The 26,869-nt window shown below is 38.4% G+C and overlaps 1 protein-coding gene across 1 annotated transcript in view; it reads left to right on the forward strand.

Annotated features, from left to right (window-relative positions):
- The window catches only part of CC2D2B (coiled-coil and C2 domain containing 2B), a 101,449-nt gene that overhangs the window by 61,224 nt on the left and 13,356 nt on the right, over positions 1-26,869 (forward strand). Inside the window, exons 20-29 of the mRNA XM_046652824.1 lie at positions 313-405; positions 4,089-4,180; positions 5,808-5,978; positions 6,729-6,825; positions 7,865-7,974; positions 13,066-13,162; positions 20,876-20,974; positions 23,352-23,534; positions 23,699-23,896; positions 25,638-25,727. Of these exons, the coding sequence (XP_046508780.1) occupies positions 313-405; positions 4,089-4,180; positions 5,808-5,978; positions 6,729-6,825; positions 7,865-7,974; positions 13,066-13,162; positions 20,876-20,974; positions 23,352-23,534; positions 23,699-23,896; positions 25,638-25,727 (1,230 nt within the window). The remainder of the gene's footprint in view (positions 1-312; positions 406-4,088; positions 4,181-5,807; positions 5,979-6,728; positions 6,826-7,864; positions 7,975-13,065; positions 13,163-20,875; positions 20,975-23,351; positions 23,535-23,698; positions 23,897-25,637; positions 25,728-26,869) is intronic.

Here is a 26,869-nt window from a genome sequence, read left to right on the forward strand (position 1 = left end):
GCATGAAGAATATTTCTCTACCATCTTCACATTTTTCTCATAATTTTCTCAATTGCAAGTTTTTCCTCAATCATTGCTCTATTTTAAAAGGTAAATGGACCTCATCCTAGAAGCAAACAAAATATAGTCATAAAATGTTCTTAGCTAATTCTCAGTGGGAGAAACTGAAATAAATGTTTTCTTCTTTCCATGCCAGAGTATTGCCAGTGTCTCGTGCACATGAACAGAAATGAAGTTAATATTTTGTTGCAGCATGTCATATCTGAGCTCCATTACATTCACGAAGTGAAACTAACTTAATTCTCTGTTTAGGAATATGAAAGTCAGATAGAGAAGGATATGTCCATTTCAGATGTGAATTCTATTACTGCGCAAAGGATTAATTCTGCCAATTTTCTGAAAAAGGTAACAACAACGAAAGAGTAATATCAATATGTTTGCATTTACTTTTGTGAAAACTGATCTGTTGGATGCCTGGTACCAGAGAATTAGATGGACAAGTCTACTTACTCATCACCTCTTTCTGATCACTGAGGGGTTTTCTGTTCTGTTCAGACTTCCTTTTCAGAGAGAGTTACTTACCATCTGTAAATGTACACTGTTGATGTACATTGTTGATGCGGAGGTTACTTCAGTTGAGAGAAAGCTCATTATTAAAGTACATCCCAAATTCTTCTGTTTAAACATGAACATTAAAGACTTCCCATCTCTCAGGGCTGTTTCTGTGGTCAAGTGGTTAAGTTCATGCACTCTGCTTAGGCAGCCCAGAGCTTCACCAGTTCGGATCTTGGGCACAGACATGGCACCACTCATCAGGCCAGGATGAGACGGCATCCCACATAGCACAACTAGAAGGACCTACAACTAGAATATACAACTATGTATTTGGGGGATTTGGGGAGAAGAAGAAGGGAAAAAAAAAGATTGGCAACAGATGTTAGCTCAGGTGCCAATCTTAAAAAAAAGAAAAAGAAAAAGGCTTCCCATCTCTCTCTGTTTTTTTTTTGTTGGTGAGGAAGATTGCCCTGAGCTAATATCTTTGCCAATCTTCCTCTTTTTGTGTGAGGAAGATTGTCCGTGAGCCAACTTCTGTGCCAGTCTTCCTCTGTTTTGTATGTGGGATGCCGCCGTAGCATGGCTTGATAAGTGATGTGTAGGTCTCTGCCTGGGATCTGAACCTGTGAACTCCGGGATGCTGAAGCAGAGTGCACAAACTTAACCACTATGCCACCAGGCTGGCCCCAACTTCCCATCTCTTTTTGATTCTAAAAGTAGACTTTGAGAAATACACCAGCATTTTGCCAGAATCCCTACTTTTACTAGTAACTCAGTAATGTGGTAGACCACAGCAGTTGAGGGGATGAAAGGATGAAGGAGTTACCAGGAGACAGGAGGAAGTATTAGAGAAAGACATAGACTTCAATACAAAGTCAGTATTTACAAACCAACCTAGCAAAGCCTAAACCAGTTTTAAGGTGGAATTCCTCACTGAATTTCATTCCTGGTTTCTTTCCACTGACCCCTTATCAGCCCTGGTCTAAGCTTCTGGCCTGCGGGGACTTTATCTGTAGATCTGCGGTACCCAGCACAGTGCCCTTCACTCAGAAAATGTTGATAAATGTTTGAGAAATTAATAAAGTAAGGGATAAAACCGCAAGGGCTGAGAGGGTTTCTAAAACTTCTGCAAGAGTAGGATCTCACCTAAGTACATAGCCTTTGCTGTAGAGCATCAGAGCAGCCTTCTAGGGTAATTTGAAAAGAAGCAAAGAGCCATGGAAGGTTCTAAGAGATACACACCAGATCCTCATGAGGTCAGGTGAGAAGCAACCTTGTGTAACTAGAAGAGCCCCAGGCAGGTGTATGAAGACCTGTTCTGACTACCCTGGGTGTCTTTGGGCAAGTAACCTATTCACTGAGCCCCCGTTTCTTCTTGTGTCAAAATAGACAGTGATGACGCCCACTTTGCTTTACTTCCTATGTAATGGGCAAATGAGATAAAACCTCAAGTGCTATCCCAGTTTGTACTCATTTTACTATGAGAGGGTGGTGGAAATGCAGACCACTGTAGCTGTCCTGGGCTTGAAAGAGCTCCTCCCATTTGTCACTGGCAGGAGTTTTTTCCGTTCACCCCTGCCCCTCGTACCTCTTCTCTACTACTTCTATATTAAAAAAAAAAAATTGGGATGTGCTTTAATAATGAGTTTTCTGTCTTAGGAAATAAAGAGGTGTTCTTACTTATGAGAAAAGAGAGCACACATCCTTATCCCTTCTCTTCTTTCTTTATGTATGAGGAAGCCCAAGAGGGAGGGCAGCAGAGGATCAGAATGGGGGTAAGAAAGCAAATGTCTGAGGAGGCTTGAACTTCATATAGGAGTGCTGGGAAGGAGTGTTAAGAAAATTTTGTGATTAGATTTCAGCTCCATGTGAAGACTTCTTTGCTGTCTGAGGATAGTTTTAAAACTACAAGTTCAAGGGATAATTATTTTAATTACAGATACTGGAAAGGTTTGACCCTGGCCGCCTCTTAGGGCCCCAGGTGTTTAAATCCTGCTGTGGAAGGAACTCATGGAACTGGGAGTTATGTACATTAAACTTTGTGCTGTGTTACTGGGGTCAGTGGTGTCTGAGGCCAGGATTGCAACAGTAAAGAATGGAGTCCCAGCAGTCTCAAGGGTTATTAGATAAAGTTGTGCTGAAACGTGTGCATCTCCTCATTCTGTCCCTTTCATTAATTTATTCAATAAATATTTATTGAGCATCTGCTATGAATCAGGCATTATACTAGACATTGGAATTATAGCAGTAAACAAAACTGAGTGAAACCCCTGACTGCCTGGAGGAAGTCATTCTAGTGGGGGAAGTCAGATAATGAACAAAACATTAGTAGGTTAGAGAGTGATATGTGCTATGAAAAATAAAGTAGGGAGAGAGGACAAAAGTTCTCTTCGAGGGGGGTGGGGGCTTAGTGTATTTATATGTAGCAGCGTGAGGTGCAATTTTAAGTAAGGTGATCAAGGAAAACCCATGAAAAAGTAACACTTCAGCAAAAGACTTGAAGGAGAGAGCTAGCCATGGAGTTTTTGTGGAAGAAGAACATTCCAGGCTGATGGAACCACATGTGAAAACTGTGAGGAAAGAGCACGCCTGGCCTTTAGAACGAATAGCAAGGAGCCGAGTCTGTCTGATGTCAAGAGAGCAAGGGAGAGCGAGTGGGAGAGGGAGAGAAATGTGGGGTCAGAGGGGTGTGTTTCACCGTCAGGGGAAACAATTTGTTGCCCATATGAGGGTAATATTTAGGAGTTATATTTTTCCCATTCTTCTCCTACCCACCCCATTTTCCTACCCTAAGCAGATCATTAGGCCCTAGGTAACATTGTCTCTGGGATGATTTGTGGCAGGACAGAAAGCAGAAATTGCCTCCAGACACACCTCTTCCCAGTTTCGTGTTTGAAAGCCTAAACCTGTTGTGAAGGATAGGGTTAGAGGAGAAAGGGAGGGATTTCCTCAGACTAAAAGGAAGAATTTCACAGTCCTTGGAGGAACCAAGGTCTGTGAGTTCTGCAGATAGCAAGGGCTCAGGGGAATGACTCCCTTCAAGCACTGAATATCTTGCCAAACTGACAGAATGAGAGCTTCAAGTCAGAATAGGATTGACTCAAAGGAAATACAGAAATGTGATCACATTTCTTGAGTTTATGGATCAAGATTTATAGTCCATTATAATCGGCTGTTGTAGAAACGTATTCACAGGGTAACCATCTCCTTTGGTGAAGACTAGTTCTGTCCACGTAAACTGTGAGTTAGGTGGAAAAACAGATGAGAGCAGAGTTTAAGATGACATGAAGTGGATATGGCAGGACAAAAAAAATGGAATGAAAGAAACTTGCTTTGGTGTGACATTAATGTGAGAGTTAGGAATAATTTTAATAATGGTAACAAACAGAACCATATTTTCACTTCTCTAATCCCCCTTTCCATTCATTGCTTGCAAAAATTAAGAGTGAAAAATAGTGGCACCAGTAGCATTGTAAATACTTAATCTTAAAATATAAGCTATTTGTTTCTCTAAATTCTAAATTTTTTTGTAGATGAGAAGGTTGGTAATGAAAAGAATTGTCAAAGTTAGCAAATTTAACTTATCAGACGTTGTGGCTGATTATGAAGAAATTGTATCTGCAAGGTACATGCTAAAAATTATTATTTAAATATTAAATATAAAGCTTTAAGCTAATACCTTCAAAGTCCTCTAATAAATTCTCTATTTTTATATTAAGTTACATGTCAAAAGATGCCATTACAAAACATAAAGTGAAATATATTGACTGAAAATATATTTAGACTTTTTTTTTTAAATAGAGACGTTTTTGTTTGTTTGTTTTGCTGGGAAAGATTTGCCCTGAGCTAACATCTGTTGCCAATCTTCCTGGGTTTTTTTTTCCCCTGCCCAGAGCCCCAGTACCTAGTTGTATATTCTAGTTGTAGGTCCTTCTAGTTCTTCTGTGTGAGCTGCCGCCACAGCATGGCCACTAACAGACGAGTGGTGTGGTTCCGCACCTGGGAACTGAACCCAGGCTGCTGAAGTGGAACGTGCCAAATTTTAACCACTAGGCCATCAGGGCTGGCTCTGGACATTTTTAAATTGCATTTTGTGTATATCTATACAATATACATTTTCAATTGTATAATATTTAGTTTTTACTCTCTCCTTGTTGATGGTTTTTGTGGTAAAAAAAGCAAAATAAAAGAAATAATCTTTGTCGCAAAGTAGTTTTGTCCTAAGATTTTCTTGTCCTGAGATTGCTACCGGAAAATTCATTGCTATTAGCTCCACACACTAAGCCTATAATCTCCCGCTTTCAAAACTGAATCCTCAGGGGCCAGCCCGGTGGTATAGTGGTTAAGTTTGCACACTCCACTTTGGTGGCCTGGGGTTCACTGGTTCCATCCAAGGCATGGACCTATGCACTGCTTATCAAGCCATGCTGTGGCAGGCGTCCCATATATAAAGTAGAGGAAGATGGGCACCGATGTTAGCTCAGGGCCAGTCTTCCTTAGCAAAAAGAGGAGGATTGGCAGCAGATGTTAGCTCAGGTCTAATCTTCCTCAAAAAAACCCCCAGAAAACCTGAATCCTCAGCCATAAAAGGGTGCTGTGATCCAGCAGTTCGGGGAGCCTTTGGCGGAGGTAACTCAATCCTCATACTGTCCTATCTGTGAAACTTAGTGATAGGAGCAGGAGTAGGGATGCATGTTTCTGGGACTCCTCCCTGGGGCTACTTGCAGATTCCTAGTATTACCAATAAGGTTTTAATTGGCTCAGGATGTTGAAATCTATTGTGTTTTATTTTCAGTCTTTGGGGGAAAGTGGGCAACCATAATGCCATACTTCCATGGATTTGTGTTGCCAGGCTGGCAGCGTGTGTAACTAATAACTCCTGTTTCAGAGCCATGGAAAAAAGTTGAGTATCTAACCACTTTCAAGAGAATGATTCCTGAAAAATGAATAATTTTCTGAAAGAGCATCATGTTTCATGGAATTACCTCTCCATGCTCTTGTCTGTTCTTGGACCGTGTGCTCAAAGGGCTCAGAGCAATCACATTCTCTCTTAACATGAGAGTGAACATAGCATCTCTCCTATGCTCCAAAAAAGATTCCTTCCTTGGGTTTAAGACAACTCTGTCTCCTCTCCACAATGGAGAGAATATGGTTCAGAATAATGGCCTTATTTACAATAATTAATTTAAAAACTGATATCTTTAGAACTAAGTTATCTGTGTATATGCGGCTGATCACTTTTTACTCTTTAGCCAGTTGACACATGCCATTTGTAAGCTTGTTGAACGACGAAGAAAGTTAAAGCCGTGGAGGAAAGAAAGGAAAAAAGTGGCAGCACAGACTGTCTGTGATGGAGATATTAAGATTCTTGTCAGAATACTGAGGGCTTATAATATTCCTACCAGGAAAACAACAGTTAGTAGGTAAGGAAATACGCACCAATTTTTAGGGTTGCAGAAGATCTATCTTAAATTTAAATTTCTGTACTGTTCTATTTGTAAAACCGTCACTGCCATGTATTAAGTTTTTCAGAAGTTTGAGATACCCAAAGTAACTTTCACACATATATTTTTGGGTACTATCAAATAAATGTCTTTTGTCCCTATTCCGAATATTGAAAACACGTGAAGCTCCTGCTGCCACCTGCGCTATTCTCTGCCCCTGGCCCCTCTCAGGACTGGAAGTAGAAAACTGGAGAGAGTAGGCTCTGTTTTGGACTTGTCATTTTAGGTGACTTCTGCAAAAATCAGATCTTACCCATCTCTCCTGCGGGCACTCAGTGGGCTGTTGTGTGAAATAAGGACATATTAAAATCACCATCATTTTCTATAATCATCAATTTGTAAAAGAAAGAATAATGTTAACACCAAAAATAGGAAGGATATAATATCGAAGTATCACTTGGCTTACTTTTGTCCGTTTGCTGAGGACGAGTGAAAACTTTGTCGTAGACTGGATATAGTGCGTAGTTCAGCATTTAGGAGCCACTCTCCCACAGCAGTGGTTATCAAATATTTAGCTGTAACCACCTGTGATATGAAGATCCAGAGCAAACTCTGTAAGATCCAGGGTAACTGAATTACGTATCTCCTTAAGCATAGGCAGAAAGCTGCCCTCTTCCACCAATATTAAAATTAATTAAAGTGTATGTTTCTATATTGTTTTTCCTGAAGAGCCTTGGATATGCCAACTTATTTGATGTCACCAATGTCTCACCTCAGACATAAAGAAACAATCCAATCAGTAGCCTCAGATGAGATCTTAAATGAGGTAAGTATTTAACACTTCTATAAACTTGCATTTTGATTATGTTGGCCCTGAATTGCAAGAGGCTTCTAATTGGTCTCTCCATCTCTAATCTCTTGGGCTTCCAGTGTACTTTCCGTAACACAGTTGAAGGTGCTCTTTATAAAATGTAATTATAGCCGTTTCATTCCCTGCTCTGCTGTTCTCAGGCTCTGTAGAATAGGGTACAAATTCCTCCTTAGAATGCCTACAAAAGTCCATAATGATCTGGTCCTTAACTGCCAGTCAGTCACATCTCTCTCCATCCCACAGCAGTCTCATATCATACTACTGCTTGTTCTAGAAGGCTTCTGTGCATGCCCTTTCCTTTGCCTGGAATGGCCTCCTCACAGCTCCATGTTATTGGCCATATGAACTATTAGTTAATGTTTCAAAGCTCAAGCAGGGGCTGGCCCCGTGGCCGAGGGGTTAAGTTCACGCACTCCACTGCGGGCGGCCCAGTGTTTCGTTGGTTCGAATCCTGGGCGCAGACGTGGCACTGCTCATCAAACCACGCTAAGGCAGCGTCCCACATGCCACAACTAGAAGGACCCACAACGAAGAATATACAGCTACGTACTGGGGGGCTTTGGGGAGAAAAAGGAAAAAAATAAAATCTTTAAAAAAATTTTAAAAAAGCCCAAGCAATATTTTCTCCAATCCTTGTCCTCACCTCAGAAAGTTCATCATTTCCTCTCCTGAGTAGCTATTATACCTTGAATATATTTCTTTTATTGCTCACATTTCATCACCAATTATTTGTTTACCTGTTTATTTTCCCGATAGACTATAAAATCCTTAAAGGAAAGTTCCGTTTATCTTTGGATCCTAGAAAAGCACCAGATATTGAATAGGACCAATAAATGTTTATTAAATGAGTGAATGAATCATGGGTGTTTGAAAAACCAGAAAAAGTCAGCCATCCAGTTGTTGGCCAGTAACAAGTAATTTCCTAGTCCTCTACCTGTTATCAACTATATGAAATATTACAAAAATCTAGTCAGTGTTTATTAATGTGTTTCAGGATACTGTACACCCTTTTGTGGAAGTTTCCTTTCAACACACTGTGTACCAAACCAGTACTGCAAGTGGATCTCATCCATGCTGGAACGAAGAAATTAAAGTAGATTTTATGTAAGTTGGAATCTGTTTTTCCTTAGCTCCTAAAAAAAGAGCAATAACAAAATTATTTTCTTAAGCCATTTATGGAAAATAATGGTTGAGATAGGTTTTATTTTTTCAGCTTTTTAATTATGAAATATTTCTAACATAGATATTAATATATATAATGTATACATTAATGTAGGTTCTGAGGAAAAATAATAAAATGAATTCCTGTGTACCTACCATCCAGCTTAAAAAATAGAATATTACCAATGCATTTGATGGCCCCTCTGTGCCAATACCTAATTGTTTTCCCTTTCCTTCCCCCCCGAGGTAACAGCCATGGATTTGTGTTTATCATTCCCTCTCTTCCTTTATGATTTTACATAAAATCATATGTATTATTTACTTGTGGATGTTTTTCCACCTTATATAAATTGAATCATCTTTTGTATTCTTTACTCAATTATTCTGAGAGTCATCCATGTAGGTACTTGTGGCTCTTCTTCCCTCCCTCGCTCCCTCCCTCCTTCCCTTGCTTACTTCCTCCCTCCCTCCCTTTCTTCTCCCTCCCTTCCTTTATTTTCACTTCTCCATAGTATTCCAATGTATTAAAATGCCATAATTTATTTATACTTTGTCCTGTTGATGCACATTTGGCTTGTTTTAATGTTTTGCTACTACAGATAATGTTGCTCTGAACATTCTTGTCTTCTGGAGCACACGTGCAAGAGTTTCTTTTTAAGACTGTATCTTCCAACCTTTTTTGTGCACTAGAATCACCTGTCGGTCTTCTTGGAACAGATTGCTGGGCCCCCTCCACAGTTTCTAATTCAGTAGGTCTGAGGAAGAGCCTGATAATCCCATTTCTAACAAGTTCCCAGGTGTTGCTGATGTTACTGGTCAGGGAACACTTTGAGAACGTCTGCTCTGGGATGTACGTCTGGGACGGGAATTGCTAGGTTGTAGTTGAATTCAGCTTCAGGTTTACTAGATAACACCAAAGTGTTTTCTAAAGTGTTTGAACTGATATACACTCCCAACAGCAGTATATGAAAGTTCCTATTGTGCCATATCTTCAATAATATTTCTTATTTTTAAAATTATTTTTTCTAATATGGTGGATCTAAAATGATATTCTCCTTGTAGTTTAGTTTACATCCTCTGATTTCTAATGTGACTGAGTTTCTTTTTTATTTCCATCCTTTAAAAAGCGACAGACTTTCTTTTAAGAGCAGTTTTAGGGTCACTGTGAAATTGGGCAGAAAGGGCAGAGAGTTCTCATATACCCTTTCCTCACAACATACACACACAGCCTCCCTCGACATCAGTGTGGTAGACTTGTTACAAGCGATGGACTAATGTTGACAAATTGTCAACCAAAGTCCACAGTTTACATTAGGGTTCACTCTTTGTGTTGTATTCTGTGGTTTTTGACATATGTGTAAGGACATGTATACACCACTATAGTATCATACAGCAGTTTCACTGCCCTAAAAATGCCTTGTGCTTCACCTGTTTATCCCTTCATCCTTATTCTGGAACCACTGGCAACCACTGATATTTTTACTGCCTCCATAGTTTTGCCTTCTCCAAGATGTTGTTGCCTTATTCAGGGTTCTCCAGAGAAACAGAACCAAATAGGATGTGTGTCTGTCTGTCTGTTTGTCTCCCTCTCTCTCCCTCTCCCCTTACTCTCTCATATATAGTAATAATAAATAGCTAGTAATAATAAATAGTAAATAGTAATTAGCCTTGTGAGTTCTGCTTTGGAGGAGAAATTGTGGTGAAATTTGAGGAAAGTTTGAGTAGAATACAAAATGGAAGGTAATGCAGGACTTCAGTGATTTAAGGGATATACTAAGTTGAAATACTCAAAAATGTCTTGAGGATGACAGTTATCATTTCTCTTGCTATGTATATAGCACCAATTCCTTAAAATAAATCTCTCTCATATGTATATAATGTAAGCCTTAGAGATCTTCTGTACAACATTATAATTGTAGTCAACAATAATATGTATAGTCAACAACAATAACATATTATACACTTCTTTACTCTTTTTTTCTTTTTTTGAGGAAGATTAGCCCTGAGCTAACATCTGCTGCCAATCCTCCTCTTTTTGTTGAGGAAGACTGTCCCTGAGCTAACATCCATGCCCATCTTCCTCTACTTTATATGTGGGACACCTACCACAGCATGGCTTGCCAAGCAGTGCCATGTTCGCACCCGAGATCTGAACCGGCAAACCCCAGGCTGCCAAAGCGGAACATGCGCACTTAACCGCTGTGCCACTGGGCCAGCCCCACACTTCCTTACTCTTAAATCGATTTTGAGTTGATTTTTGTCTCTGGTGTAAGATAAGGGTTCAATTTGATTCTTTTGGATGTAGATAGTTTTACTGACACCATTTGTTGAAGATTATCCTTCCACATTGTGTATTCTTGGCACCCTTGTCAAAGATTAGTTGACCTGACATAGATGCAGGGATTTATGTCTGGGCCGTTTGTTCTGTTCCATTGGTTTGTATGTCTGTCTTTATGCCAGTACCATGCTGTTTTGGTTACTGTAGCTTTGTAATATATTTTGAAATCAGGAAGTGTGATACCTCCAGCTTTGTTCTTTCTCAGGATTCATATTTGATGCTAAAGCAGTATAAATAGGTTTTTGTTACTGGAAATAAAGTGTACTGATCAAGGCAAATTTGAAATGTAGAACTTAAAATTGTTCTCTAAGTTCAAATAGCAGTTTTCACTTGTCACTTCCTGTACATCTTTGGCTCTCACTGGGATGAAGGAAATATAAGGAATTGTCGGTCGCATCTGTTATCAAAGTCCTTTCTCTTTTCTTGATGCCCTTTCCCCCTTCTCCTGCCAATTCTGTTCAGCTCCTTCGATTTTTACAGATCACATGGTTCCTGACTTTGCTTGGTTCTTTAATACATGGCTCTGACTTTTTAACTCCTAAATTTCTCCTAGTTCTTGAATACCAACCTTTTAGTCCCTGGACCTTGGGCTTCTTGTGTTGCTTTTCCTTCCAGCATCTGTGTTCTTGACCTTGACTCTTCGTGAGCGGGTCCTGATTCCCAGGATGAAACAATCTGTCTATTCCCTTCAACCTCCAGCTACTCTCTTCCCTACAAGATTATATAAAAAAAGTACTGGTTATAGGCTCTAACCAGGAAGCTCCATAGTTATTCAGTCACTTTCCAAGCAAACTAACAGCTTTGAGGGCCCAGATGCAAGCTGTGGGAGCACAGAACCTCCAACCACCAGTACCTTCTCCAGTCGTTCCTTGCTTTGACAGAATCCCACCACTCTCACACCTATCCTGCTGAAGGAAATTATCTGTACTACATGAATATTCATGTCCCAGCCACCACTCCTCAACATGAAGGCCTCGAGACCCTAATCAGGATTTGCAAGGAAAGAGAGACCCTGTTTATACCATTATTTTAACTTGGGAGGAAAAAAACAAATAGACCAGTATACCTTGGAATTTTGTTAGCTTAGATGCTATGGATACTTCTACTGTTAGCAGAAATCAGTTCTTTTCTTCCAGATTCAACACAGGCTCAATTGTATTTTCAGAGTTTTGGGCCAGAGATCTTAAACAGATACCCTTGTTATTTGGCCACCTGTCTAGACCTTATACTTGTTGCTTTGCCTTGTTCTCTGACATTTGCTTACCTGCCTTTTTACTCTTTCTGTGTGAAGGGAAATATTGATTGAAAGGAAAATATATTATATTATTTAATGTTAAGTAATTAGTATATAAATTATTAGTATACTAGGTCACTAGACACATTTAGAGTACAAGCAAGGGTTCAGCTAAGGCAAAATCATTCAGCTACCACTTTTTGTTGCCTCAGATACAAGAGCTCTATCCCCCAGTCCACGTGACATTCTAGTGAGTAAAAACCACATGCAAATGGGATAGATAGTAATAGTAAATAAATAGTAAATAGTAATTAACCTTGTGAACTCTACTTTGGAGGAGAAATTGTGATGAAATTTGAGGAAAGTTTGAGTAGATACACAATACAAGACAATGCAGGACTTGAATGATTTAAAGAATAAACTAAGTTGACATACTGAAAAATGTCTTGAGGATGACAGTTATCATTTCTCCTGCTAGCATAGTGTTGTAAGTATACATTGCCCCCGCTGTCCTGCCTCAGGTCATTGCAAATGAAAGGGAACTCTTGAAGGAGCACGGCAGGGAAGTCACCTTCTCACTTAGAAATATAAGGAAGCTTCAACTTAAAACTGTTCTCTAAACTCAACTAACATTTTTCAGTTGTCACTGTCTGTAGATCTCAGAAAGTTATACAAACTGTTGGAGATCCTTTGAAATAGTATGGTTGCTTGCTTAAGCATCAAACTTCAACAAATAATGTCAGTGGTAATTGGTATAGTGAAAAGAGCTTCACCTTTAGAGTCAGTCAGAACTGGGTTCAGATTAGGGCTCAGGCACTTGGGGTGGCATTACCTTAAGCAGGTTATTTAACTTCTCTGAGCTGTTGGAAGTTTGGTTAAAATCCAGTGCACAAGCTGGAGCTGAGAGTGGAAATTCGTTGCTTGTAATATACTATACTATCCTTCCAGCTACCTTCAAAAATGTATCCAATCAAGTAAGCCATCAGCAGACAGCTTGCAAAATGAAATGCACTCCACTATCCCAATTTCTGGTTAGAAAAAATAAATGTGGGAAAGAGGATAAGCTCCATGGTTAAACAGTCATTCTTTTAGCTGAGAGCTAAAAAGCAGTTTAACTGTGTGTGTGAAATACCAGAAACTAGCAGAATTTAAGATAATTGGAAAGTCTTAATGCACTACACTACAGATAATTTATTCGCAATGGATGGCTGTAGTGAAATGTGTAGCTGCTTCACATTTAAACATTTTTATTTTTCTTGCAAATTACCTTAAGAGAGATATAAGATAAACTACAAAGAACATACTGGCTCCAATGAAAGATAGCAGTCGTCTTCAAAGTACATAGCTTTTTCTTAGCTTACACTTTATAAAAAAAAAGGAACACAAGTAATTTTATAGTCCTTTATGAATAATGCTCTAATAAAATAAATTAAGCATTTAAATATGTTTTTCTTATTTACAGCTCGCCAGGACGTGATTATAGCTTCTCAAGCTTATCTAAAATAAAAGATAACATTTATATCAACATTTTTGATGAAATGATTGTTGAAAAACATGAGGTAAAGTAGAATAATTATAATAATCAATGTTGAAATAATTCTAAGGTCAGACTGAAGTCTAGTAACATATTTGTAAATTTGCTTTTAGATGCAATATGTCCATTTTTTAAACAGGATTTGGGGCAACTTGAAGTTAAATCAGACGTATGACAAGTCAGTTCAAAACTAACAGAGATAAACCACCTATAGGAAGAGGAGGGGTAAATATACTAAGAATTTGGGAGAAGCAGATTTCTGCAATTGAACGTTACATTTAAATGTGAGCTTCCCAGCAGCCAAGAAAGAAAGATAAACAAAAATGGATTATATATTTCTCATTGTCTGTACAAAAAAATATACCACTTCTACAAAAGAGATGAAATTATTCCTAGGACAAAACCCAGTTCTGTTCAATATAATTTTAAAAATTACTGAATGTCTTCCTCATAGATAAATGAAAGTTCCTGACACAATGTCTGGTGCCATAGCAAGCTCTAAGAGAATTGTTAGTTTCTTTTCTACTGAACTTGGCACTAAGTATAAAGGTGCATATCCATTATACCTCCTCTCTCGGGGCTCTCATTAAATGCTTTAATGTAAAGGTTTATCAAATTCTATGGCAATACTATCAAAGCAGCAATTAATTCTACCTGCAGGGACTGGGGATGAGAATCAAAAAAGTCAAACTAGACCTTGAAGCATGATTCAGGAAAGTGCCTTCTATAAGAACTACTGAGAAACGAAAGGCAATGTCTTCCAACCCAGTTTTCCGGGAGATACAGACAGATAGTCTTATCAAAACATTTCCATCAACTCTTGATAAAGGCTGAGGGTACAATATTAAACAGTAATTGGTGATGGCTATTCTCCAAGGAGTTAAACCGAGTAGTTTTCTGATTATGTAAACTGATAGTGGGTAGAGCTTGGAAAACCCAAAAGAACTCCTAACAGACTTTCTCTCTCAAAAGTTAATTATTTCAATGATCAGTTTGGCCAGAATTGAAATAGCAGTCGATTAACAGTTAAATTCTTGCAAGTGCTTTGTGTTGTTTTTCACTGAAATCCATATGCTTTAGGTATCAGACTTACATGTGACAACTTAGGCATGCTGTTTAGAAAAAGAAAGGGCCTGGCTTATATTCTTGCCCTCTTGTCATGGATTTGGTTGCAAGGTAACTATGGGCCAAAACATTCCATTTTCTCATAAAAGACCAGAGCTAGGCTGAACCCTGAGATGACCACCCAGTTGAAAGAAGGTTTTGGTCTGTCATTGACCTATGATATTCGTTAGAAAACAGTTTCTTCCCATGCCGCAATTTTCCTCTCTTTTCTGTGTGTTTTTTCTTCCTGCTATCAACTATTTCTTACTTCCTATGTGTCTCCCCTTCATTAGTTTCTTGCTAGCAGGAAGCTGAGGACTTGGAAGTCTTACAGACGTGTGGCCTATATTTAGCACTGGGCATGAAAGAGCTGGACTGAACTGCGTTTGGAGCTCGCAAAGCAAGCCCAGGGCACAGCTCCAGATTTGGAGCGTATGTTTACTGAAACTGTAACAAAAATCCTGACGGTCACAAAAAGAACTTAAACTAATCTAATACTTGGTTGTTGGTTTAAATGTGGTTTTTTTCTTTTTTAATTTGAGGAAGGTTAGCCCTGAGCTAACATCCATGCCTGTCTTCCTCTACTTTATATGTGGGATGCCTGCCACAGCATGGCTTGCCAAGTATGTCCGCACCTGGGATCCGAACCAACGAACCCCGGGCTGCTGAAGCGAAACGAGCAAACTTAACTGCTGTGCCACCAGGCTGGCCCCCTAAATGTTTTATTTAAAAAAGAAAAATTAGTTATTTTCAAGATTTTAAAATTCATTAGCATATAATTGTTCAGCAGTTTGTTATAATTTTTGACCTGCTATTATCTACCCTCTTCTTATTACTAACTTTATCCAAGTGTGTTTTTCTATTTTTTCTGATTTAATTTGGAAGAGATTTGCCTATTTTTTAAAGAACCAATATAGAAGTTGATCTTAAATTCTACTCTTCTTGTGTTTTCTATTCGTTTATTTCAGCTTGTATTTTTGTTGTTCTTTCTCCTGATTTCCTTGAGACTATAATTTTTGTACTTAGTTTGGCCAAATGAGTTAAATGTCTAGTTTGTTCAGTCTCTCTCTCTCATAAATAATGAAAACATTTTAAGACTATGAATTTATCTCTAAAAACATCTGAGACTGTATCTTTTATAGTATTAGGTTACTTATTATTTTCATTTTTTATTTTCTATATGTTTTTATTATGTTTATATTTTCCTTGACCTCATAGTTATGTAATATTATGCTTTTACTTTTTCAAATGTTTGAGTGACTTTAGTGTAAACTTTGATTTTAAATTCTAGTTTTATTACATTGTAGCCAAAGTGGCTTTGTAGTTTTTAATAATTGGTGCTGTGATTTTTGAAAAAAAAAACCCTTGAAAATGTTTTATTTCTGAGGTTTAATTTTAACTGTATGCTTCTTCTAGAGTTTACAAACCACTTCAGGTAAGTTGAGATTATTCAGATGCAAGAAACTCAACCCTAGATTGCTTAATTAAATTTGTATTGACAAACTTATTCTGGTAAACATTTTGCTTTCTATCCAAGGGAAAATAAATAGTAGCAACAACAGGCTAAAATGGAAAGAATGCCAGTGCTTCAGATCAAGAAACTGGATATTGTTAGCATCACCCCAGAAGCCTCTTTTGTGCTCTTTCCAAGTCACTTCCTCCCCAAGAGTAACTAGTATCTTAATTTCTAACAGCATAGATTGGGTATTGCTTATTTTTGAACTTTGTATGATTGAAATCTCATACAGTATGCGTCCGTTTGTGAATGGCTTATTTCTCTCTACATTGTGTTTCTGGGAGTCATCTGGAATGTTGCATTTAGCAATAGTTCATTGATTCTCATTGCTGTATAGTACATTATTGTAGGAATATATAGCAACTTTTTAATGCATCTATTGTTGATAGATAATTTGCTTCTTTCTAGTTATTGGCTCTGACAAATAATACTGATATAAATATACTTGTACATGTCTTCAGGAAATATACCTATGCACTTCCATTGGACTTGTACTTAGGAGTGAAATTACTAGCTCTTGGATTGTGTATATGCTCAGCTTTAGCAGTTTAATGCCAAACAGTCTAAAATGGTTGTGTCAATTTATACTTCCACCAGCAGTTTATGAGGGTTCTAGTTGCTCCACATCCTTGCCGTTACCTGGCATTGTCTGATTTTTTCATTTCAGCCATATTGATGAAAGTGTAGTCATATCACCTTGTGGTTTTAATTTGCATTTTCATGATAACTAATGAAACTGAGCACCGTTTTCTATGTTTATTCGCGATTTTGATATCCTTTTTTCTGAAAGATCTGTTCAAGTATTTTGCTCATTTTTCCACTGATTTATAACAGTTCCTTGTATAGTCCAGATATGAGTATTGTCAGATATGCATAATATTTTTCCCACTCTGGCTTGTCTTTTTTGCTTTCTTCATACATCTTTGGATGAAAAGAAAATCGTGATTTAATATAGTACAATACAGTGAATGGTGGTGCCTTTTTGGTCCTCTTTAAGAAATATTTGCCCACTTAAAATCATGAAGATATTATCCTGTGGTTGCTTCTAAAAACTGTATCATTTTACCTTTCATGTTTAGATCTAAAACCCAAATGGAATTGATTTTTGTGTGTCTGTGAGGTAGAGGGTCAAGATTTACTTTTCTCCCATAAGGATCTTCAGTTGACCCAGCACCATTTATAGAAAGGATCATCCCTTCGCCCACTTCCCTACAAAGTTACCCTTTGTTATAATTCTGGTAACTGTATAAATGTGTTTTATTTCTGGACTCTCTGTTCTGTTCTGTTGGCCTATTCATCTGTCCTTGCATTGATACCACACTGTCTTGATTACTAAAGCTTTGCTATAAATCTTGATATCTAGAAATCTAAATCTTTGAGCTTTGTTTTTCTTCCTTAAGATTGCTTTGGCTGTTCTTAGCCCTTTGCATTTCTATATAAATATTAGAATCAGCTTGTAGTTTTCGAAAACAAGACAAAATCTGCTAGGATTTTTATTAGGATGGATTGAATATATACATCAATTTGATTAGAATTGACATCTTTACAATATTGATCTTTCCAATCCACATACATGGTATATGTCTCCTCTCCTTCTTTAATTATCTCTGTATTAGTCAGGGTTCTCCAGTGAAACAGAACCAATAGGATATATAGAGATATATAAAAGAAAATTTATTATGGGAATTGGCTCACGGGATTATGGAGGCTGAGATATACCGCAATATGCCGTCTGCAAACTGGAGAGCCAGGAAAGCCGGTGGAGTAATTCAGTCCAAGTTCAAAGGCCTGAGAAGAAGGAGATTGCTAGTCTAAGTCCCAGAATCTGAAGCCCCCGAGAACCAGGAGCTTCAGTGTCCAAAGGTAGGAGAAGATGCATGTCATAGCTCAAGAAGAGAGAGGATTTGTCCTTCCTCCGCCTTTTTGTTGTATTTTCCTGTCCTCAGAGGATTGGATGATTCCGCCCACGTTGGTGAGGGTGATCTTCTTTAATCAGTCTGTTGATTCAAGTGCTAATGTTTTTGGAAACACCCTCACAGACACACCCAGAAATAATGTTTTGCAAGCTATCTGGGCATCCCTTAGCTCAGTCAAGTTGATGCATAAAATTAACCAACACAATCTTCTTTTCCCAGTTTGCAGCATGATGGGGCTTAAGCATGGTCTATAATCAATTGTAATATTCTAAACAGACCAAAATAATAAATTTCTCTTTCCACACAGATGGTTGGCCTCTTGTTTACTTCTTTAATTACAAGGTCACAGAATTATAAGGCATATTTGGACGAAGGCTAAAGTAGGGATAGGAAAGAAAGGAAATCAAACCAATCTTGCAAATCTGAAATTCCCATAATAAAGGTGACTAGCACCTTGGGAAAAATAAACAATCTGTAAACTAGCATAAAAAAGGTAACTACCAAGCAATCAGAATTGGTCTATCAGTGCAATCATTTCTCAAAAGAGAGATCTTTCTTAGGAACCGATCTGGGCTCAGAATACTGCTTGTTAGATCAGAGAAACCTGAATTACATGGTTTTAAGGGCTTAAGTTGAGATAGCCTCGTGGCTCACCTTTTTCCAATAGGCATGCCATGCGGTTAAAATTACTCAGCCATGTCAACAAACCTGCATCTTTTTGATTGTGTTATATCAACCATAAAACTTCATCTCCTTTTCTGATTGACCTAGCATCCATGATGCTAATCTCCTCTTTGAATGAGTCATCATTATTTCAATGTATTTTCACTACCATTTAACATCTTTAAAATGTTGTTAATGGTGGTGATGTCTTTGGGAGTTGAGTTAAGGTAATTTTCATTCTTTTCTCTGTATTCTTTAGTGTATTTTCAAAGTTTGCTATACTGAGCATATCTACTATAATAAAAGTATATACATTAAAAATGTTTTACATTGTTTATTAACATATAGGAAGACATCTTAATTTACATAAGAAGAAGCCTTTCCCTGACAAGGCAGCCTTCTTGGAGCCATGGTTGGGAGTTCTTTATCATTTGGGCCCCTAGTACACAGTTCATTTCACCAAGCCATTAGTCCCAACTCTATGGTTGACAATTAACGTATAAAGCTGTTACTCCTAATAACAAGATAAGGGAGCCTATTGGGCAAAGTGGGTTGCACCCTAAGAAATCACATCCCAGGACAAAAATTAAAGATTTTTTTCAGTAATTCAGATATTTGTTATTTCTGTCTTTAAAAAGCAAAAAGTGCACAAATGCTCTTTGGATGGGGATAACATAGAAATGTATTTATACATTTCAATACATAAAAGTAATGAATGCATGAAGATTGGTTCATGTGTTTCTTTGTGAGTTCAGAGCAAACCCCACCCCCCCGTCACATCCAGACTCCACCTTGCCCCATGGCCACCACTGCAGTGTTGGTGGGAGTGATACTGGCCCTGATATCATTTCCCCTACATTAAACCCAGCATATATATAAGCACCCTTTCCCTGCTTACTCCCTGGCTCCAGAATCCACTGTCTGCCATGGAGACAAATAGCCAGGGTCACCCACCTGGATTCCTTATCATCTCCTCCTCCCTGCAAACAGCATCCCAAGGCTGAATGCAGGCTGGTGGAAAAGCTTGGACCACCAAGGCCACTGACTCCCCCCACCTCTCTACAAACAGCCGCATTCCTCACACACCTTTAGAACCTCCCATCTTTCAGGGAGACGAGATGAAATGAGACAAATTTGAGGGCTCGCTCTCATCTCCCAGCTGATGTCACCTGAAATAAAAACCCTTTCTTTGCCATAAGCCTGGCGTTCCAGTTTTTATTTGGCCCCTCTTGTGTGGCAGGTAAAGAACCTGTTTGTAGGCGGTAACAGAAGCACCACTCTCAGGGGTCTCAATCCACACTGTCTTTGCATGTTGAAGGGATTATTTTGATTTGCAAGATGATAGAGATATACAACATCTCACAAATATCTCAGATTTATTTAAAAGCCCTAATCATTAGGGGCCAAACCAATCACAGCAGGAGCCCCACTTCAACCATTTAACCATCCGAGTGACTGGCCCTGCTTCAACTTATGCCAATATGTTGCAGATTAAGCATATGTTATAGCTCAAGAATATTAAGTCTTATTTTTATCATTTGCTATAAACAATTCCTATATTAATAGATTCCTTAGCTATTGCTGCATATATAATTCACATTGATGGTCTTAAAATTCTTTCACTGCTTCTCAGAAACAATGCATAGAGAACTTATTTTAAAGTGAACCCCAATAGAGGTGTAATCTATATCCTGAGACAAGGTAGATCTAGGAAGCCTGCAGTGTCCCTGGGACCTGGGGTGGAAAGATTAATGCAGTTGAGGTCACATCAGTCAGAAGTCCAAGACCTTAATTGCTACAAAAACTACCCAAGTGTACCTGTTACCTTTTCGATTAGAGCCACACAGTCCACCTTGCTTAGCTCTGTTGTTGCTGGTCAGCCTCTGGATTTAAGACCCTTCTAGTATTCCCTGATAAGCGGAAGGGATAACTTGTCAAGTGCAGAGTTATAAGGAACCCCACATGTCTAAAGGCAATAGTTATGAGCTGAAGTCAGGAATCAGGGGTGTTGGTGGCTTTTATTCAAACTTCAGCCCTTCCCAGCTGCAGGTAAACAGCAGGGAGAGCAGAAGGAGAAAGAGATCAGATAAGATACGGGAGCATTTACTTTTGCAAGGTCTTTGCATTTCTAACCTTGACCATCTACAAGTGGCTTATTAGCTGTATTTCTTTAATTTCTTAATTGTTGCTCTAGATTTTACAATATATTCTTTACCACAATCTATCTTTGTGTATTATACCACTTCACATATAGTGTAAGAACATGATATTAACACTTCCATATCCCCCTTCTGTGCTTTCTGTTAGTAGCATTATGCATTTTAGTTACACCTATGTATTAACTCCACAAGAGGTCATTATTTTTGCTTTAAATAGTCAATTATCTTTTAAAGAAATTAAAAAGTGAGAAAAAATATCTTTTGCCCTTTGGGTTTTTTTTTAGAAAGAGAGAATAATTTTTTATACTTACATGCAAGTTTTTGAAATTATTCATCACATGATATAAAGTAATTAATAGAAAAATTATTTATTTAAATAGAATGACTGTTTCAAGAGCTGCAGTGGTCATTCATATATAAGAAAGAATTGGCTTGGATCCATTGTCTTCCCTTTCTCTGCTCTTCTGCAACAATCTGAGGTAATAGAAAATGATTCTTTGCTAATTATTCTGTGTTTTTACCTCTGGCTTATAGAAACACTTACCGTTGTCTTTGAATCAGATTCTGTGACTGGCAGGTTGGTAGGTCAGTTAAAATGATCCTATATTTGAGAGCTCCTGGGGTGTTGGAGTGTTTGAAGGTTTTAGCTGTCTATAGAACAGGAGATGCCCACAAATTTATTTCTTATGTCTTCTGAGTATTCATTCGTAAAGAATAGGACAGCTAGGGGCCGGCCCCGTGGCCAAGTGGTTAAGTTCATGTGTTGCACTTTGGTGGCCCAGGGTTTCGGCGGTTCGGATCCTGGGCACGGACATGGCAACCACTCATCAGGTCACACTGAGGTGGCATCCCACATAGCACAACAAGAAGGACCCACAACTAGAATATACAACTATATCCTGGGGGGGTTTTGGGGGAAGACAAAGAAGGAAAAAAAAAGGAAGATTGGCAACAGATGTTAGCTCAGGTTCCAATCTTAAAAAAAATAAGACAGCTAGACTTAGGTTTTAAAGCAACATTTATATTTGTATATAATAGTTTTATAGCACCAGATTCACAAATGTTGTGATTAATGATGTTGCTTTGTAACCATGAGTTCCAGGAGTTTCGGCTCCTCAGCATTGTTTATTGATAATGCTGATGTGGATGATTGCACCTGTCTCTGTGATACCCCCAGAAGGCTCTGCTGTTGGGTTGTTTAGCAAGAATATGCCTACATAATCAGCAAAATATTAAAAGCCCAGCCTAGACTCCATTTTAGGCTTTGTTGCTTACTTACAGAGCTATCCTAGATACAGAAGATTCAGAAATGGATTTGCTGCCTCAAGGAGTTCACTGTCCGTAGAAGAAAACTAACATTTCAGTACAACATGATAATGCTGTAGAGCTTTGATAGGGGCATGAAATAGGTACTATGAGAACGTACAGTAGGGAGTACCTTACTCTTCCTGGATTGGAGGGGGTTGTGGGGGATGGTGTTCAGAAGGCTTGGGAGTGGGTAAGAGGAGAATGAAAGGTCAGGGAAGTATTTACAGAGGTGATAACTTTTGAATCAAGTCCCTAAAGATGAGTTGGTCAAGCAAACTCACGCATTTGATTCCGAAGGAATTACGTGTGTCTCAGTTAGCCCTGCGTTCGGCCGTATGCAACAGAAAACCTGATTAGCAGTGGGTGAGGTTAAGAGGTCTAGTTATCTCACCTAAAAAGAAGTCTAGATGCCAGTGCAGCAGCTCAAGAATATCATCAAGGATCCAAGCTCCTTTTGTCTTTCTGTTCTGGTGCTTATTATATGGCTTTCGTCCTCATAATTGCAAATTGTTCACTGCACTTCCAACCTCACATTCCTGTTGCAGACAGGAGGAAGTAAAACAGAGACTTCCCCCAGAAAACCCTGTCAGACTTCTTACCTTTTATTTATGTGACTTGGCTGCTACATGGCTGTCATGTTGCCATCTAAAACTGTTGGTAAGAAAGGAGAGAATGGATATTAGGAAGGAGAGTAGAAATGTCTGCAAAATACGCATTCACAGGAAGTCATGAGGGAGCATTTTGCAGATGTAAGTGCTGCAAATAAAGAGCAATAGAGACTTAAGCTGTTGGAAGTACAGGGCTTCCTACATTTGTAAATCCCTGAGGCTGTCTCTCAGTCTCAGGCCAGACTCTAGGAAAGAGAGGTAGTTAAGAATGTGAGCTTCAAAGGTGGGCAAACCTGGGCTGTAATTCTGGCTTCACTACTCATTAGATGTGTGATCTTGTACAAATTACTTAAGTCCTCTGAGCCCTAATTTCCTCATCTATGGAGATAAGAGCAGTATGTACCTTATTAAATGATATGATCTATATGAAGCACTTGGCACAGTGCCTTGCACATAATAAGGGCTCAATAATTATTAGCTATTGTTAATAGTTATTATTATTGTAAATTATCTTGTCCCTCCTAACACATACACACACAAGATCTCTCCTCTTGTGGACCTCTGAGTTGTTACATTTTTTTTTTCTACACCCAGTGCAAAATGTAACGTGGTCTTTTAGCCTCTTCCCTGAGCTTGAAGTAGATTGTCTAAGAGCTTTTATCACTCTGGTACAGTAACTTGCTTCCTCATTTCATCCCTTTCTTATTCCTGCCCTCTCCACACAGTACGTATTAGACAGGGACCCAGGGTGTCAAAGGTGCCTGTGAACAGCTCGCCGTGGAGAAGCTGATCATCCTTGTACAAGTGTATATTAGTAGAACCAACTTGTACCTTTGCAAGCCTGTTTCCTCCTATGGAGAAGACTGAGCTGGGCTGTACTATATTTGACTGATGTTTATTTTCATCACGTAGAATCTATTATATTGATATGTTCTTTCAGGTTAGTGGAACATTTCAAGTAAATATTCCACCAGTTTTGCTTGGGTATACTTGGCGTAAGACTTATGTGTCTCCTAAAGAAGATTATAATGGGCAGAATTTAAGAGAATGTGCCTTCTTAAATATTTTTGCTACCATTGAACCTCAAATATCGTATGTCACCTGTAATCCAGAACTAGACAAGGTAAGTTTTACAGTGAGTTATTTTTATATACACTATCAAAGAAGTGAAAACTATTTTAAAAACTAGTAATAATTTTGAAACTGGCAAAAATGAACATTGGTTCTTGATATTTTCCTGTAGGAACAATATGATACGATGTTGAAATATTTTAAACTTGATTCTAGTTTTCAGATCAAATTGATGTTTTGGAGAGAGCACGGATTTTTAAGAGAAATTGTAAGGCACTGTTTCCCAAGCGAAGAATCATAACTACGGTTTTTAATGATGAAGGGATACAGATCTTAGTAACAAGATATATCAAGGCATTAAATCCACCTCAACAACTCCTGGATATATTTCTTCATGATTCGAACGCAACACTTGTAAGTTATATTTATTTCAGTAGCTTTGTGGAGATATAATTGATATACCATGTATTTCACCCATCTAAAGTGTGCGAATCAGTGGTTTTTAGTATATTCACAGAGTTGTGCAACCATCGCTACAGTACATTTTAGAACATTTTCATCAGTCTAAATTTATATTTATTTTAACTTGTTTACTTTTTTTATATTAACTTTGAGTATAACTTTCTTACTAAAATTGTTTTACCTTCAAAGACAGTTTCCTGAGAGAGAAACCATCTGTGTTGCAATCTGTCCTCCTGAGCCCCAGATGAAAGAAAACGTTTCTCCCTGATCCCCTTCTTTTCTGCCCAGTTGGACTGGAGGGTCACTGTTGCCACACCAGTCACAAGACTACAATAGCTTTCCAACTTTTCTACCAAACTTTGAAGAACGACAGAAAAATTCCTTTGACTTCTAGGCAAAATAAAAGGTTATGTTCTTAAAGGGGTTCTGTCCTTCTAAAGATTGCTTCTTGTTGTATGTGGGAATGAAGAAACTATGTTCTATTTTGCTCTGTAAACCACCAGCATAACACTTCCCACCCCATTCCTCTGTGGCTTTGTGCACATCTATTTACCAGCTGACAAAAGAGACACTCAAAATTTAATTTCATATAAAATGAAACTTTATTCATTATAGGCTCAAAAAGAGGACATAGCTCCTTCCATTTTGAGAAAGGAAAATATGAAATCAGAAATATAATGCTCCCCCTGAAAAAGAAAATAAGCTTTGATTAAAGGATGTCTATGAAAAATCACTTATGCCTTTTATTTATTCAGGTTTGATCAAGTCTTTTGGCTTTCCTCAGAACATTTATATTATTTGTCCATTGAAGCTCCCTTAGGTGGATTCTTGAAGCTAAAATCAAAAGCCCTAATTTAGGTTGCCTTTTCCTACACTCTGCTTTTCCGTCACGGGTCTCTTCCTGCCCTTGTTTCCTGCCCCCCAAAGTCCAAGGACATAGTAATGCTCTCAGATTTCTTTCAGAGACAATCTTTGTCTTTTTAAAAAAATATAAATCCCAGCTCCTTTGCTTACCAAGGACTGCGAACTATGTTTAGTTAATTGCATGAGTCAGAAACATGACCAGTGTAGGTGGTCATAACAGTATATAAATGGTGGCTATTGTAAATCAGTGAAAATGTTAGTGAACTTCCTGTGTTAATTCATTTTTTATTTGTATCCCTTCCTCCTTTCCTCCTTTAGTCTGAGTCCTTGTCTCCAGACCTGTAGGGGGAACAATCCACAGTATAACTTCTGTTGTTTGAGAAAGCAGACCACCAAAATCTACTTGCTGCTTATATTAACAAAAATAATCCTGATAGGCTTTGAACCTAGAAGCAAATCAAACTTTTGCCATTCTTCATCTTTGTTCAATTTTTTAACAGTTATGTTTTAAAGGATATATGTAATATATCATGTTTAAAATTTTAATAATTTATTACAATGAAATGTAGTGGTTAACAGGCATGCTCTGGAGTCAGGCTAACCTGGGCTTATTCCCAGAGACCCCATATATTGTGTTAGCTGTGTGACCCTGGGCAAGTTGTCTTAGCACTCTAAGCTTGTTTCCTCCTCTGTAAAACAAAAATAATAATAGTATGTACTTCATAGGCTTGTAGGATACACTAAATGTGATGATAACGCATGTGAAGTACTGTGCTTAGTGATGGGCATATAATATGCACTCAATAAATGTCAGTTAATATTATTCTAGGACCTCATTGCTCGCTTTGTATCTTTGATTCCTATTATGCCTGATACACTGGATGAAAATGATGGTTTTGATATATGGATGACATCAGAGGTAACAAATTACATTTTATAATTAAAAGGTATAGTATTTATTGCTTGCTTTAAAAAAAAAAAGATTGGTACCTGAGCTAACGACTGTTGCCAATCTTCTTTCTTTTTTTTTCTTCCCAAATCCCCCCCAGTACATAGTTGCATATTTCAGTTGTGGTCCTTCTAGTTGTAGCATGTGGGATACTGCCTCAGCGTGGCCTGATGAGAGGCGCCGTGTCTGCGCCCACGATCCAAACCGGCGAAACCCTGGGCCGCCAAAGCGGAGCGCACGAACTTAACCACTGGACCATGGAGCCAGCCCCTACTTGCTTTTTTTTAAAAGAAAGCTTTTAAGAAACTATTATGCACTTACGTAGTACATTGCCTTGTGAAATTTGAAAGCATTTGATAATTTAATACATCATTTTCAGCGCTATAAGAATTCATAGAAATAATTCTTAAAGACCAAAAATCTTACTCAACATTATAATTGATAGCTCATTGATATTTTGAGTCGACAGGAATTCCAGGAGTATAATATGACATTCTTCAGAGAGCAGTATGGCTTGTCACTGTCAGACCTGAAGTCTAGGGCAAATACCACCACTTCCCAGCAGCTTTCCCCAGTCTCCCCATGTCTGAATGAAGAGCTTGTATAGCAGTGTTCTTCCTTAGCACTTGGATTAAAATTCTCCTTAGACTGGTTGCCAAATAACAAACAGGCCCCATGCAATATTTGGAACGTATACTAAAAAATTGTTTGTTTAGGGGCCAGCCCGGTGGTGCAGCGGTTAAGTGCGCATGTTCCGCTTCGGCAGCCCGCAGTTTGCAGGTTCTGATCCCGGGTGCGGACCTATGCACCATTTGTCAAGCCATGCTGTGGCAGGTGTCCCACATAAAATAGAGGAAGATGGGCACGGATGTTAGCTCAGGGCCAGTCTTCCTCAGGAAAAAGAGGAGGATTGGCAGCAGATATTAGGTCAGGGCTAATCTTCCTCAAAAAAAAAAACCCAAAAACAAACAAACAAAAAATTATTTGTTTATCTGAAATCCAAATTTAACTGGACACCTATTTTCCCCCCCAAATCTGGCAACCCTAATTAGAATACTTCTTCCATTCCACCTTAAATTATATTTAGTTGCGTATATATTGACCCCATACTG

The sequence above is a fragment of the Equus quagga genome, chromosome 2, assembly GCF_021613505.1.
Source record: "Equus quagga isolate Etosha38 chromosome 2, UCLA_HA_Equagga_1.0, whole genome shotgun sequence".
Classification (NCBI taxonomy): Eukaryota; Metazoa; Chordata; class Mammalia; order Perissodactyla; family Equidae; genus Equus; species Equus quagga.